The sequence below is a fragment of the Fukomys damarensis genome, unplaced genomic scaffold, assembly GCF_012274545.1.
Source record: "Fukomys damarensis isolate Sample0158 unplaced genomic scaffold, DMR_v1.0_HiC HiC_scaffold_23, whole genome shotgun sequence".
Taxonomy (NCBI): domain Eukaryota; kingdom Metazoa; phylum Chordata; class Mammalia; order Rodentia; family Bathyergidae; genus Fukomys; species Fukomys damarensis.
In genome coordinates this window covers 19,889,347-19,903,913 of record NW_022900935.1, presented here as the reverse complement: position 1 = coordinate 19,903,913, position 14,567 = coordinate 19,889,347, and the positions used below count along the sequence as shown (strand labels likewise).

At 53.5% G+C, this 14,567-nt stretch overlaps 1 protein-coding gene across 4 annotated transcripts in view; it reads left to right on the top strand.

Annotated features, from left to right (window-relative positions):
• Rps6ka1 (ribosomal protein S6 kinase A1) overlaps window positions 1-14,567 on the top strand; it is a 40,692-nt gene that overhangs the window by 2,891 nt on the left and 23,234 nt on the right. Inside the window, exon 2 of one of the 4 annotated variants that reach the window (XM_010633059.3) lies at window positions 6,412-6,456. In XM_010633059.3, coding sequence (XP_010631361.1) covers window positions 6,412-6,456 — 45 coding nt within the window. Of the gene's footprint in view, window positions 1-6,411; window positions 6,457-12,022; window positions 12,266-14,040; window positions 14,242-14,567 lie in introns of those variants that run through there. The other 3 variants (XM_010633075.3, XM_033767567.1, XM_010633051.2) reach the window with 3 other exon arrangements.

Sequence of the window (14,567 nt, the reverse complement as noted above, 5' to 3'; positions counted from 1 at the left end):
GCTGCAGTCCGGCGGGCGTCCGCGAGGGCTCGAGTGCCCTGCGATCTCTTCCCCGCTGTCCAACTCCACCCTCCTGCGCTCGGAGTGCCGAGCCCTGAGTACCTCCTGCCTCAGCCTGGAGAGGGAATCCATTGGGGCGCTCAGGTCTGGTCCCCTTCATCCCACAGCCCGGTGACTCGACCTGGCATCTTTTGGGAGCTGTCGGGTCTCCCTCCATTAGTGCAGACGGGCAGACATGCAGGGCTTGGGTCAGATGTCTGGATCCTGCCAGAGATCAGCGTAGTGGAACTCCCACTCCTCCCAGTGTCCTCTCCCAAGCGTTCCCTTTCTTGCTTCTCATCTGCTAATTCTAGGAGGGTTGCCCCTCTGGGGCCCTGGCAGTTGTGGAATGTGGGATGATACCACACCTCTGGAGCTGGAACTCCTGGTTTCCTCCGCCCTGAGGCTAGGGCCAGTGGACACCTGGTGTCTGCTGCTCCAGGCTGTGAAGAGAGGGCAAAGCTCTTAGATCTTATGAAGATTGTTCCTGGAGAAGGGAGACCTTGAGTCTGTCACCCTCCCTGGGCACTGTCCTGTAGGAAGGGCTGGGCCATGGGGAGCGTGGTCTCTGCCACCCCATCTCTCTCAGAGGCAGCTCTTGTTCTGCTTTGAGGGCTCTACGGTGCCAAGCCACAAAAGGGCCCAGGTGGCAGGTACTCTAAGCCCTAAGCATGCACAAGGCTAGTTTTTCCTGTGCCCTGGGACCCCAGGGTCAAGCTTAAGTCCTGACCCATCAAGGTAAAAACTTTGCCCAGGCCTCAGGCTGGGAGGGAGGTGATATTTCCCCTTAGGGTAGCTGTTGGTGTGCAGAGTTGGGTTGGAGACCTCAACTGACCCTGGATTCAAGGTGATTTTTCTCCTAGCTGCAGCCTCTGGCTCCTGCCTCATTGTCTCTTTCCTCCGTTCTCTTAGGGAGGTCATAGTGTGCTCTGCCTCTTGGGACTGCAGGCTGGACCCCAGTACCTGGAGTGTGCCCCTTAAAAGGGATGGCTGTTGGAGGGTGGGCGCGGCAGGATTAGGTAACCAACCTGAAGGTGCAATTTGGAGTAAATTGCTCTGGGATCCCTGCCATAGGGTTTTACTGGCCCTACACAGCCAGGCTGCTCACAGGTTCTCTCGCTGACTCACTCTTGGAGGTGAGGAACACTGCTCTCTGCAGCCCCTGTTAACCCACCTCCCCAACTAGGACTGGAGTGCAAGGACCTGGGGCTGCTCAGAGCCACATTCCTTTGCCCAGGCATGCCCCAGTCACCTGGGTTTCCCAGAGACAGTAGAGCTGAGACCTGGAAATCCTGGGAATGGCTCCTTAGCACAGGAGCTTTTTCTTGGGTTATCCTCTTAGGAAGGGTAGACACACCTAGGAGCTCGTCTTTGTCCAGGGCACCACTTCCTACTTCCCTTTGGGAAATTCTTTTTTTTTTTTTTTTCCTGTCTTTTGTGTTTTGAGGGTTTTTTTGTTTTGTTTTGTTTTGAGACAGGGTTTCATGATATAGTCCGGACTGGCCTTGAACTCGCTATGTAGTGAAGGGTAGCCTCAAACTCAGGGAAATCCTCCTGCCTCTGCCTTCCAAGTGCTGAGATTACAGATGTGTACCACTATGCCTGGCTGCCTTTGGGAAATCACGAGGCAAATTTCATTGGAGGCTCTGTTTAAACCACAAACCCATGTCAGTTTTGAGTACTGCTACACCTGAATTCTTTGAGAGGAAAAAACTGATGAATTTCCCCAAAGAGGGAGGCTATGATTTCTGTGTGACCCTCAGTCAGCCCTCAGCTTGTCTGGGCCTCTGTTTCTCCAGTGGTGAGGGCTGGAGAGAGTGCAGAGCCCTAGGTACTTCTGCCTGTTCCCCCTCCCCCTTCCTGGAGGTGCCAGACTACTGGATGTTATTGTTTGGGTAACAAGAGCCATGGGACAGCTAGGGTTCAGGTTGGTCCATTCTCACTGGAGAACAGGGCCTTGCTGTTCTTATCCCAGATGATATGTAAGTGATACAGCAGCCTGACCCGCAGGTACAGGCGCCGTTGTTACCAGTAGCTTCTGGCCAGGAAGGAGCCAGGTGAGGCTGGCCAGAGCATTTGGCAGAGGCCTGTGATCTGGACTTCCTTGCCTTCTGTGATGCTACCAAAAATGGACTGCTGGGAGGCAGGGCCTGGCCCACGGTGCAGCCTAGGTGGAGTAAACTACTGGCAGTGTGGGTAAGGATTCTGCCTGTGCCTTCCCTGTCCCTGCTGAAAGCAGTAGCTTTGTCTCTGGGCCTAGACCTGTCACATACAGCACTTCACTTTATTGGCTGCCACCCACCTTGCTTCACTGTCATTGCTTATGTCACTGTCATTCTCATAGCAACTTCTATTATAGGGATTGTTACCCCCATTTTCAGATGGGACAGCTGAACCTCAAACTGGCACATGAATTAATTAATGTCAGAGCCAGGATTGGAACCCAAAGTTGTTGCTGTCTCCAAGTGGGAGAGGGCCTTCGAGGGAGAAGGGCTGGGTTCAAAACAGCCCAGGTGGCAGGTACTCTAACAGCAGCTCCGGATGTTGGCAGACTCCTCGTCCCGCAGGCCCTTGTCCAGCCTTTGCTGAGTGCTGGTGGTGCCCTGGCACCTGGCCCCAGCCTCCAGCCATGCACAGAGCTGCCAGTGTTGGACTCAGAACCCAGCTCTCGGGCCTGCTTCCTGCCTGCGGGGCCCATGCTGTCTTTTCTCCATCTGCTGCCCAACTTTTCCTGACACTGCTCTGGATCCTTGTTCCAAGACAGAGCTGCTTGGATAAGAAGGAGGATGCCTGTTGGGAACCATCTCTGACTGAGCTCTGGGAAGGGTTGGTTTTCTGGGGGCCCTGGGCAGCTGTCCTCACAAGTGGGCATCTTCATCCTCTGAGAGACCAAAGGGGCTTCCGTATCCTCACTCTTTTCTCTTTCTTCTCCTCTCCTCTCCTCTCCTCTCCTCTCCTCTCCCCTCCCCTCTCCTCCCCTGTTTTTCTTCCCTCCCTCCCTCCTTCCTTCCTCTCTTCTCCCTCTTTCTCTCTCCTTCCTTCTGTCCGTCTGTCCATCCGTCCACCTGTCCTTCCTTCCTTCCTTCTTTCTTTGATTTTTGGAGCTAGGTTCTCACTACACAGTCTTGGCTAGCCTTAAACTTGCCATGTAACCCATGTTAGTCTTGAACTCATGATCCTGCACCACAGGTAGGATTACAGGTGTGTATCACCATACCAGCTCCTGCATCTGGCTTTAAAAAATTTTTTTTGGTACCAGGGATCATATTTAGGACCTTGAGCTTGCGAGGCAGGTGGTGGCACCACTGAGCTAAATCCCCGGCCCATATTTGGCTTTTTTGCAAGGCCCTTCTTTATTTAGCATTCTGCAAGGCCACCATCTTTGTCCTCATTCATTTATTCATTCATTCAGCACTTATATGACACGTCCTAGTTCAGAGAACAGAACACAGGTTCCAACGAGACAGACCTGCCTTCACGGTACAAAGGAGGAAACAGGCCCCGAAAAGTGATGCGATAGGGTCAGAGTGAGTGAGTGGTAGAGCCTTGTGTCTTCCTGGCTGCACAGCTGTGTTCTCACCGTCCCTGTGACCATTAGGTCAGGAGGGCAGATGACCCCTGCCTTCCCAGATGTAGGCTCTGCTACGGTCCTCAGTGCACCCCTCAGTCCTTTCTCCAGGGTTTCCCACACTCTCTAGACTAGAAAGTTTGTGCCTCAGCTGATAGAGGTACGGGGTTCCTAAAGATGGTACCCAGGGCAGAAGCTCAGCCAAATGGGGCCCAGGGACCTTCTCAGCCTTCCAGGCCACTGCTGAGGATGCCTGCACCTCTAGGTGTACCCACTGCCTTCTCCACTCCCTCGTCAGGGATCTCGGCTTGCGACTGTGTGGGTCTGGCTCATGGTCCCGTGCACACCACATGCTGGCCGAGACCTTGGGCGAGTCCCTTAGCTTTGAGCCTCAGCAGAAAAATGAGAGTAGCAGAACCTGCTCTGGCCTTCTTCCTCTTCCCTGGGATTTTTTCCTTTTTTCTCCCTCCCCTTTGGTGCTGGGGATTGAACCAAGGGGTGCTCCATTACTGAGCTGCCCCCCCCAGCTTCTTAAAATTATTTTTTGACCTTAATACTAGTGGCTATTGTTTGTGTACTGCTTACAGGCCAGGTATATATTATTTATAGGCACTATTTCGTTTGCTTCTAGCAGCCACTCCATGAGGTATATTGTTTTTGATCCTCTATTTCACAGATGAGGTCAACAAGGCCCCTGGAAGTGAAGAGATCTCAGGGTCATGTAGGTGGTAGAAGCCAGAATTCAACCTGGTTTTTCTTTTCTCTTTCTTCCTTTTTTTTTTTTTTTTAGGTACTGGGGATTGAACCAGAGCCTTGGTACTGAGATATACCTCTAGCCTTTTAAGTTAATTTAATTTAATTTTTAAAATTTTGAGACAGGGTCTTGCTAAGCTGCCGATTTGCCCATTCTGGGCTCAAACTTTGGATCCTCCTGCCTCAGTTTTCTTCAGTGCTGGGATTACAGGCTTACATCACCAGTATACCTGGCTGGAACCGACATTCTTAATCACTGTGCTGGGCAGTTGAAGGTGATGGCTTTGAATTTTATGCTAAGAGCTGGGGTTTTTTTCTGCAGACCCGAGAACTTTATATTCTCCACATCACAGCATGGCTTGAGAAGGTTTCAGTAACTGCTGAGTGACTGAGTAAGTTGAGTACAACAGTCACATGTGATTTAGGGGAGAATGGGGAGATGGAGTAGGGAGGGCTGGGCAGGGGCTGGCCGATATGCTGTTTGTGATTATCTTTGAGATAATTCCTGTGTCAAGAGTCTAAAATGTTGGGTGAACTGGAACTCAAGTCTGCAAATGAGTAAATAAGTGCATCCTTGCCCACTCCAGCCCCTGGGCCCTGGTCAACCTGTCCCTTCTCCCCAGGTTGCTAAGATGCTTTTTTGGAAGGGAGGTGCTGGGGATTGAACCCAGGTCCTTGTGCATGCTGTGCCTGCTAGGCAAGTGCTCCATCGCTGAGCTCTACCCACAGCCCTCCCAGGCTACTGAGACATGACAATGCGTATGTGGAGGGGCCTGTAGCACACTTGGCCCCTAGGGAGGATTAGGGGCATTAAAGGGGCTCAGGGGACAGGAAGGATGTCCTGGGAGCGGCAGTGGGAAGCTGCTCTAGGGGCAGGGAAATTATGTAATGGGCAGAGCACAGCTGTGTCTGCTGCTGCCAAGCAAGACCACAGCTGCCCTATGGACTCAACTCCTGGCTCCCAGCGTCCTAACCTGCCCTAGGTTGGCTCTTCCTAGGCGTTGGGAACCTCTCTTGTACACACTTTGTGCTAGGAGGGACGGGACAGCTTCTTCAGGCCCAAGGAGGGCAGGTTATTCACTTCACATCACTCAGGAAACAGATGAGCTGGGTTTGGTACACCTCAGGGCATACAGTTCCCACCTGAGGCTGAACTCTGGACAGAACACAACTGCTAAGGGCAGGCTGCAGCGCCTGTGTCTCCCCGAACTCTGCTCCTCTGGCTGGGGCGTGGCTGTTCTGCGGTGACCTCTATGAGCACCTCCTGCATTTTGGATCAGATTTTAAATCCCCTCTTCTCAGTTGTACATCACTAGCCCCACTGAGTCTCAGTTTCCTCTGTCACTGGGGCCTGGGCCTACCTCCCGGGGCTGTCATAAGGATTAAATGGTGCCACAGGTGTGAGGCACTGAGCCCAGCCTGGCATGCAGCAGGGGTCAGAAGAGCAGCTGTTAGCACCAAGCTCTCTTCTTTGCCCTCCTCCTGAGACTCCCCATTATTAGAAAGGGAGGCCTGTGCGTAAATAGCCCCTGCAGGATAACAAGTGGTGCAGTGAAGGAATGCAGGGCCATGGTGGTGGAGCCTCCAGTGCCTGATGGGGAGCAGAAGGGTCCTAGAGTAGGGCAAGGTCAAGTGCAGCCACCACCTCTGCGCTGAACACTTAGCCAGACTTTATCTCCTATACTTGCAGCAGTTCTGGGAGATTGGAGTGACTACCCCACATTACAGATCACAAAACTGAGGCCTGTCTCAGTTGGTCTGCACAAGGTTGCACAGTCTGTCCTGGAAGAGATGGGGGCCACACACATCCCTTCTCACTGAGAGGAGGTGGTATTTGAGCTGAGTCTTTGAAGATTAGGTGTTTGCTAGGCAGAATGCAGGAGGCAGGGAGTGCTGGCCCCTGGGAATGTTCTTTCTGGGTTGTGAGGGGCCATTGCCAGAGGGCGTGGTTCCTGTGCCCTCAACACGAAAGCGGAGGTGGAGGGGACCATCCCAGAGTGCGTCTTTCTCTCTGTAGGGAAATTCTCCATGGTCTCCCCTTTCTTTTCCAGAATGGACAAGCCTCAGGAGAAGAAGCTGGACTCCAGCCGTCCAAGGTGAGTACCAGGGTGGTGCCCTCGGCCAGGTTCTGTGGAGGATGCTGTTTGTATGGCCTGGAGTGCCCACCTGGACACAAGGGCCCTGGCTTCTCATCCCTGTGCCCAGCTTAGCCTTCTTTCTCTGATCTCAGCTACTCCTCCTGGCACCGCTGGGCGTGGAGCCCACTTGCTCCAACCTTCCTGTCTCATATATGAGGGGAACGCAGCCTGGAAAGTGTCAGGAGTGGAATTCAAGCTAGAACTCTGTCACCTGGGTCCATATTTATTTGCTCATGACGTTTGGGCCACTCTAAGGTGATGGGAGAGGCTCAGGCACTGTGCTGACCTCCTTGGTAGGATTGTGCCTGGTGGTACGGGTGGGACCCAGTGGCCTGTTCAGTCTGTGGCCTGGCTCAGTGTCTTGCAGGTAGCTTCTCCAGGCTCCTTCCTCCCAGGCTGAGGTGCATTCCCTCACCTTCCCTTGGAGGACCCCTCAGGCCCTATTGTCGGTTTTATGTGGCCAGAAGTGCTAGCACCTAGGTGACAGTTGTGTGACCTTGGGTGGGGCCCTTGCCCCCTCCTTCATCTCTACATGAGGAATTTATCCAACTCAAAAGTAGCTGTGAGGGCCAGGGATTTAGCTCAGTGGTTCTGATGCCTGCCTTGCAAGCACAACAACCTGAGTTCGATCCCCGGTACCCCCTCCAAAAAAAAACAAACAAAAGTAGCTGTGAATTCGGGAGTTGCTGGCTGTGATGGGGCTTTAGCCCCTTCCATGGGCATACTTGGGCTCCAGACCCAGCTGTGTCCTCCTTCCCCAGTCATTTTTCTGGAAGCTCTTCTTTCTTCTGAATCTCAGTGTCCTCGTACAAATGTTGGGGGCACGTGTCCTTCCCATAGGAGTTGTGAAGGGCAAATGAAGTAGTAACGCCTGGCACGCGGTAGCCTTAGCATCAACGGTGCAAATGCTCTGGTACATTGCTCAACTCTACTTCCTGCCCACGGCCTCACCTTCCAAGCCTGGGTCGGCTGAGCAGCACAGCTACCAGAATAGGCTTGAACTTTGAGATGAAGTCAGGTTGGTCCTGATGTTTACCTTGACTCACCTCCCTCAGATAAGGTAACTGAACTGGGTGGGGTGGAGCTTGGTGAGAAAAGTAGGCTCCCACTCCCTCCACTGTTGGTTACTGTGGCAGCAGAACTATCAGAGGCCAATAAGCAATGTGGCCTGGAGTCTTGTTTTTTCTCAGCCCTGGCTGAGCTACTATAAAGTAGCTGCCCCTCATTGCCTAGTCATAAAAGATAGGGAGTTTAGGTCCCAGGCGAGGACCAGGTGTTCAGATCTTGGGGTCGAGTTCTTGGAGTTGCAGAGGAGCATGCAGCTTTTGGGGAGCTGGTGGTGAGTGCAGCTTTACACCTCAAGAGTGAAATGGGCTGATTGGAAGGGACAGGGCAGGAGCTTGCCCAACCAGAGGATCTCCATTGGCTTCCCAGCCTGACTCCTGTGCTGGAGCAGAAGAAGATCTTGGGCGGGGAGGGAGACAAGGCTGGAGATGGTAGACAGTGAGAATCTGCAGTGCCACATTGAGAAGAGAAAGAGCTTAGCCCCTGCCCAGTGCCACACCAGCTTTCCATTTAGTTCTCACTGTACCGTTGGAGGTGGATTGTTACTAGCAACATTTTACAGGTGGGGAAACTGGGGTCCAGTGTTCCATAGCTAGTGGGTGATAGAGTTAGGTCTTGCTTGGCCACAAAGCCCACATTTCTCCCAGGCCAGGAAATCCATTATGCTGAAGAGGAGAAGCACTGGGTATCTGTGTGCCCAGGTGCCACAAGTCCTGGGCACCCACTCATCCATCTCTTGTTACTCCAGCCACCAGGATAGCTAGTGTCTACTTCTGGGCTTGATATACCAGGGGGCGCTCAATCTGTGGTCACCCTGTGTGGTAGAATTAGCTGCCAGTGGGCCATTTTCTCCTTCATCAGACGTTGGGCCTATCCTGTTGTGGCACTGGGGGACTGCAAAGCAAAGTCAGCATCTCCCTGCCCTCAGGGAGCTTCCAATCTTAGAGGGAGGGTGGAAACAGGGAAGCTGGGTGGTAGGCACAAGGATAGGAAAAAAAACACAGCCGTGGGCATATAAAACCTTCATTCTGTGCCAGGCCCCTTGCTGGGCATAGATATCCCACTTCCCAGGTGCCCCCGCCTCCCGTGGAAGCATGATGAGAGCAGCACATCCCAGCCCCAGCTGGTGGCATCTCAACTTGGGACTTAGCCATGGACCAGACAGATGGTTACTGCTATGTGTGGCACAGGAAGAAGGGTTGGGTGAACCCTGGGGCACCTGGCTACCTTCCCTGCAGAACCAGCATTTGGCTGGGCTTCCAGTGGCAGGGACTGAGCAGCAAGAGAAAGAGGTGGTCTTGCCACATGAAGAAGAGGCAGGGGTGGGGATTTGGCAGCCAGACATTCCAAGCTCAGAGTCCTGCCCTGTGTCTCATTTGTCTTGTAACTTAAAGCAAGAAACTTGCTCTCAACAACAGAATAGAAATGGAGCACAGTGGTGCATGTTTGTAATCCCAGCACCCTGGGAGGCTGAGGCAGGAGGGTTGTGAGACCAGGCCTAGACTGGGCAAACTAATGACTAAGTGAGACCCTATCTTGAAATTTTAAAAGTGTTAGGGATATAAAGGGTGGTGGGGGTGAGAAGGAAGGAAAGGAAAGGAAGAAGGTAGGCAAGAAAGGCAAGAAAGAAGCAGAGTATAGCCTGTTTAGGGCCATTGGAAGAGAGAATGTCATGTGCATAAGTTAAAGTATCCAGCAAGGTTTGTGGTACAATGTTGTGTGCTGGTGTCATCTTTTTAATTTATTCATTTCAGGCAGAAAGAGAGATTTGGGTTTCAGAAGCAATAGTGTGCACAGCCAGTGCGGGGTGAGAGCTCCTTGGGTCCCTTCAGCACCTGGCACACCTGGTATCCTCATGCAACCTGGGGCTCCGCTCCCTCCCTCCTTTCCTGGGAGCAGACGGGGCACCCCAGGCCCCCTCCTCTGGCTATCTCCGGAGCTGGACCCCTTTGAAGCGCTGCCGGTCTATTTTGAGAGCTGAGCGTTTCCCCACTCCCCTCCTCTCTTCCTGTTTATGAAATACTGATCCCTCCCGGATTCCTCATGCTCCCCTGGCCAGAGCTGAGGCAGGATGTGACTGTGGACTTCAGGGAGTCTCGGGCAGCCTCAGGTGTTGGGAGGAGCTTCCCTCGGACTGACCAGACCAGGCCAGCCCACCTGTCCACCGCCGGGACCCATGCCCAGGCCCCGTCCCTTCATCTGCCTAGGGGAGACCTTGTGGCAGAAAGACTGACTAAACAGAAGTGCCGTTTACAGTGTCTCTTTGTCTCCGTGGCCTGTTTTACTTCTAGAAACAGCCTTCTGAGGGTGGAGTGTATAGTTTGAACCTTTATGCACCCAGCTGGTAAGAAGCAGTTCTTAGCTTTCCAGCGTATACTCATGACCCGAAGCCTCTTGCTCACGCTGGTCTTTCTCTACCTGAGCCTTTCTCTGTTTTCCCCCTTTCTGCCCGGCCAAAACCTGTTCTTCTTGGGGACCCATCACCTGAGGTCCTCTCATGCCTTATCCATGGCTCGTGGCCAACATTTCTGGCAGCCACAGCACCTGTTTGTCACAGGAGAGTTGTGTTTTATTATTGGGTCTTTCTTTCTTTTTTCTGTTACTGCAGATCAAGCCCATGGGTTACCGCTGAATTACATCTCCAGTTTCACTCCATTTTAAAAGTAAATTTCACTTTGAAACAGTTTCCTAGGCTGGCATTAAACTTACCTACCTTAGCCTCTGAGTAGCTGGGACAGGTATTTCTGTTAAATCTGGCTTGGGGAAGGCCAGGGTTTGCCTGTGTTAACACCTGTGCCTCCTCATGTCTGGCTCTTGCCTGGACAGCACCGGGCAGGGAGGGGGTGCTGTCAGTGATGTGCTAAGGGGAGGCCCAGAGCTAGTGTCTGATGTTTGCGGGGAGGCCTTGCAGGGAATGTGGGAATGTGGTCATGAAGTGCTTAAGAGTGTAGGCTGTGGGGCTGGGGTTTAGCTCAGTAGTTCTGCCACCTGCCTTGCAGAGTTCAAGCCCCGGTACCAAAAAAAAAAAGTGTAGGCTTTGGAGACACACTTTGGTTTTGATCTTAGCTCCCTCCCTTGCTAACCTTGTGGCCAAGAGAGCAAGTCACTTACTCTCTGAGTCTCTAAGATGGGATGATAATACCTCCTTTGGAGCTGAGAGGTGGTCTTCTAGCCCCAGTGCTGAGTACAGGCCTGGTGGAAATGACCTTAGCAAAGGCTGAGGGAAAGTTGGGCATGTGCTCTTAGTGTTCCCTGGAAAGGAGGCTCAGTTCTCATCATCACTACCCCATCCCCTCAGGTATGCCTGGCATCTGCCGATCCTGTCTCACCTGCCCAGATGCATGCTGGGAGACACATCTGGGGCAGCACCAGGAGGCTCTGCAGATGCTGCCAGCTGGGGGAGGGGCTGTTGGTGTTCTTTAGGGCCAGGTACTGGCAGGTGGGTTTGACTATACAGGTGTCAGAGGGAGGCCTAGGATAGGGACTCTTGGGGCTAGGGAGCAGGCTGTGGGCTGTGGGCTGTGGGCTTCTCTCCCAGGTGCTGTATGGGAGGAAGTAAGTTCTTAAAGAGGAAGTGTCTGTGAGGGGGGATGGGGCAGGCACCCAGGAATATGAGCCAAAGGGTGTCCACCCCCTCCCCCTGTACCCTTCAACAAAGGCCGTTCTGAGACTGTTTCCTTCCTCTCTTCCCTTCTGCTATTCTGATGATCACAGAGGTTCTCACTTTGCTTTGAAGGTCTAGGAGGTTGGAGGTTGAACCAGCCCTGGAACTGCACCAGAGGACTTTGGGCTGCCAGGGAGACCAAGGAAGCAACAGAAGGGCTTGGTCCAATCAAGGCACCTTTCTCAACCCTGTAGGCTGTCCACCACTGTGTTATCAAGGCCGTGCGAGGGCAGGGAAGGGGAAGTTGGTGCACTCGGGGGCGTGTTTCTACATCAGGCCTGCCTGTGCAAGGGTTTCCGATCATCGGCTGAGTGTATCTGTCAGTTCCTCTGGGTGTACTAGTGTGAGGATGGGGTGAGACTACAAGGGACAGGGCTGGGCCTGGTCTACCCTCCCCTCCTAAGCCACCCCTCCTCTCAGACCTCTGTCAGGTCCTTACCAGAATCTTCTGCCTCCTTGTTCATCCCAGAGCCTGGGACTGGCAGGCTTCTTCAGGACAACAGAGCACTGGCAGGAGCAGGCATGGTGGTGCCAGCTCTGTGGCTCCCATTCTGGATGGCTGCAGTCACGGCAAGGTCACAATGGGGAGAAGATTATCCAAACTCAGGCAATCAGACGTGTGGCCCTGCGTATTTCTGCACCATGTACTCTCAGGGTCCCCCAGGTGGATATTTGTGGGTGTCAGCTTTGTCTCTGCCTCAACACCTTGTGACTTCTGTCTGTGTTCCTGTCTCCATTCTTCGGATCAGAAGAGATGAGGAAGAGCACACCCTTCAACTGACCCTGGGTCATAGGCTTGGGGTCTGCAGGGTCTCCTCCTCAGCAGGGGAGCCTCACCGATCTTCTGTCCCTCCTCCCTGCCAAGGGGGAAGTGAGAAGGAGGGGGGCCAGGGACCCTGCCTTCTGCACCAAGAAGGCTAAAAAAAGCAGAAGTAAGAGGAATAACAGGGCCTTCTGGCCACTGGCTTGAACCCCACCATGCAAACCCCGGCAGATTTTCCCAGGATTGGGAGAGACTCGGTCTCCTGTCCTAGAAAGGTGAGCAGAAGGGCCTGCAACCAGCAGTGTCTGTCAGCATGACTCTGAGCAAGGAAGAGGTTTGGGGATGGCTCTGTCCCCTGGGGTTTCCGGGTGGCTGCATCTGTCCCCAGGGAGTGTTTTTAGCCAGAGGCAAACAGACAAGGTAGAGATGTAGATTTCTGGGTGAAGTGTGCAGGGATTGCTGTGTGGCCTTATCCAGCTCAGCCCTTCTCTGCGTCAGACTTTCTGTCTTTCCAACCAGAAAGTTGACAGTTGGGGGCCTGATGAGCCTGCAGGAGAGTGTGTGTGTGTGTGTGTGTGTGTGTGTGTGTGTGTGTGTAGGCAGCTGTTATACTCACTCCCTATCTGTCAGGGGGAGTCCTTTGAATTAGGCTTGAGTCTCTGAGGGTCAAAGTATAGAGGGGCAGCCCCAGACTGACCCTGGGAGTGAGGGAGAGGGCGGGCTTGGGTTGGCAGGAAGCAGCTCTGGCTGATTTACTTGCCCACCCTTTCCTGACACTTGAGGCTGCTGACTTGGGTGCAAGCTGGCTCTGCCACTGGTTTGCTCTGAGCCTGGGTTTTACCTTTCTCTAGGCCTCAGTTTTCTGTTCCCAAAAGGGTTAATGGCTTTTGAGATGTTTGGATCAGAGTCCAAGCCACCAAATTGTACTCAGGAGTTGGTCCTCTCAGCCAGTGCCTTAGTCCTGGGACCCTCAGGCCTTGGCATGGGAAGAAAAACCTAGGGAAATAGAAGACCTTGGAGATGAGTCTGCTGCAGACCTCAGATGGCCTTGCTGAGTGCTGGGACCTTGCAGGTGTGTCGCTTCATCTCTCTCCCCATTCCCAGGTACACTAGCAAGAAGCCCCTGGTCCGCCCATAGCCCCTGTTCTGCCCCAGGTGTCCGTCAGTCTGCATGGGCTTCGCTGACTTTGCTGGCTGTCTCTGCTGCCTGCCTGTGCCTGAGTTTGGGTTCTTGTCTCAGTCTCTGTTTGTCTTCACCGGTTGGGTATGTGCCGAATGCTGAGCACCTATTGGATTTTTGTCCCCTTCTATCTGTGCTTGTTGGACCCTCATCTGTCCCTGCCTGGATTTGTGTCCCTAGGTCCAAGTCTGTCCACCTCTGTGTATTAGGTATGAGTCTCATTTCCCTTCCTGATAGATATATGCTCTTTCTGTATCTGCCCGTTAGGTGTATGTCCCATCCGTCTCTGTCTGTTGAGTATATTTTCCCTTCTACCTCAGCTTGTTGGGTACAAATACTTTTATATACCTGCCTGCTGGATACTTGTGGTTTCCTGCCCCTGACTATTAGGTGCCTGTCTTTATCCATCTCTACATGTTGGATGTCTGCCTCTGTAAGCCGGATCTTTTATTTTTTCAGACAGGATCTTGCTACGTAGTTCAAGCTGCCTTTGAACTTGTAGCCCCAGATGGCCTAGAACTTGTGGTGATCCTCCTGTCTCAGCCTTCTGAGCACTGGGATTACCAGACATGTGTCACTTGACACCTGGATGTCTTTTTTTATCTGCCTATGCATGCTAGGCACTTACCTCTGCCTGTTGGGTTCCTTTCTACTCAGCAGCTGGGTTGACATGGAGCTTTTATTTTGCAGACCCACAGGGAGGATGGGGGGAAGGCCAGAGGCCAGCCCTGAGGCACTGGGGAAGGGGGAAGAGAGAAGGGACCGTGGTGAGGGTGGAGGCCTAGAGCTGGGAAACCACAGGCTGTGAGTGATTGGCTGCTCTGGGCTGGGCCCAGCCCCTGCACCCTCACTCTGCACATCCGCCTTGGGCCCAGCCACCTCGGTGGCAGCCCTGGACGCTGCCTGCCCCTGCCATGGTGCCTTGCTCCTGGGCAGATGGAGCAGGATCCCAAGCCGCCCCGTCTGCGGCTGTGGGCCCTGCTCCCCTGGCTGCCCAGGAAGCAGAGGCCCAGGATCGGCCAGGCCCCTCTGGCTGTCCCTGTCCCTGGCTCTGGTCCCCGGCAGGACTTGGTGAGTGTGTCCGGATGTCTAGTACTGGCCTGACTATGGACCTTGGAACAGGTGCGGGGTAGCCAGTTTGGTCTAAGCTGGCTCTGGGCTCTCATGGCCCAGGCCTGGCCCTCCTGGGTGACTAGACCCTGCCCAAACTTCCTTCCTGGGGAAGTGAAGAGGCATCTCAGGGCTTCAATACTGGCAGGTTAGAGAGAATAGACGGTCCTAGAACAGCTAGAACCTGACAAGGGTTTTCTAGAACCTTGTCTGGGGGACAGGTGAAGGATGGAGTCTCTGGCTTTGTCACCCACCTGCCAGACTGGTATCTACTGACCTGGGGGAGG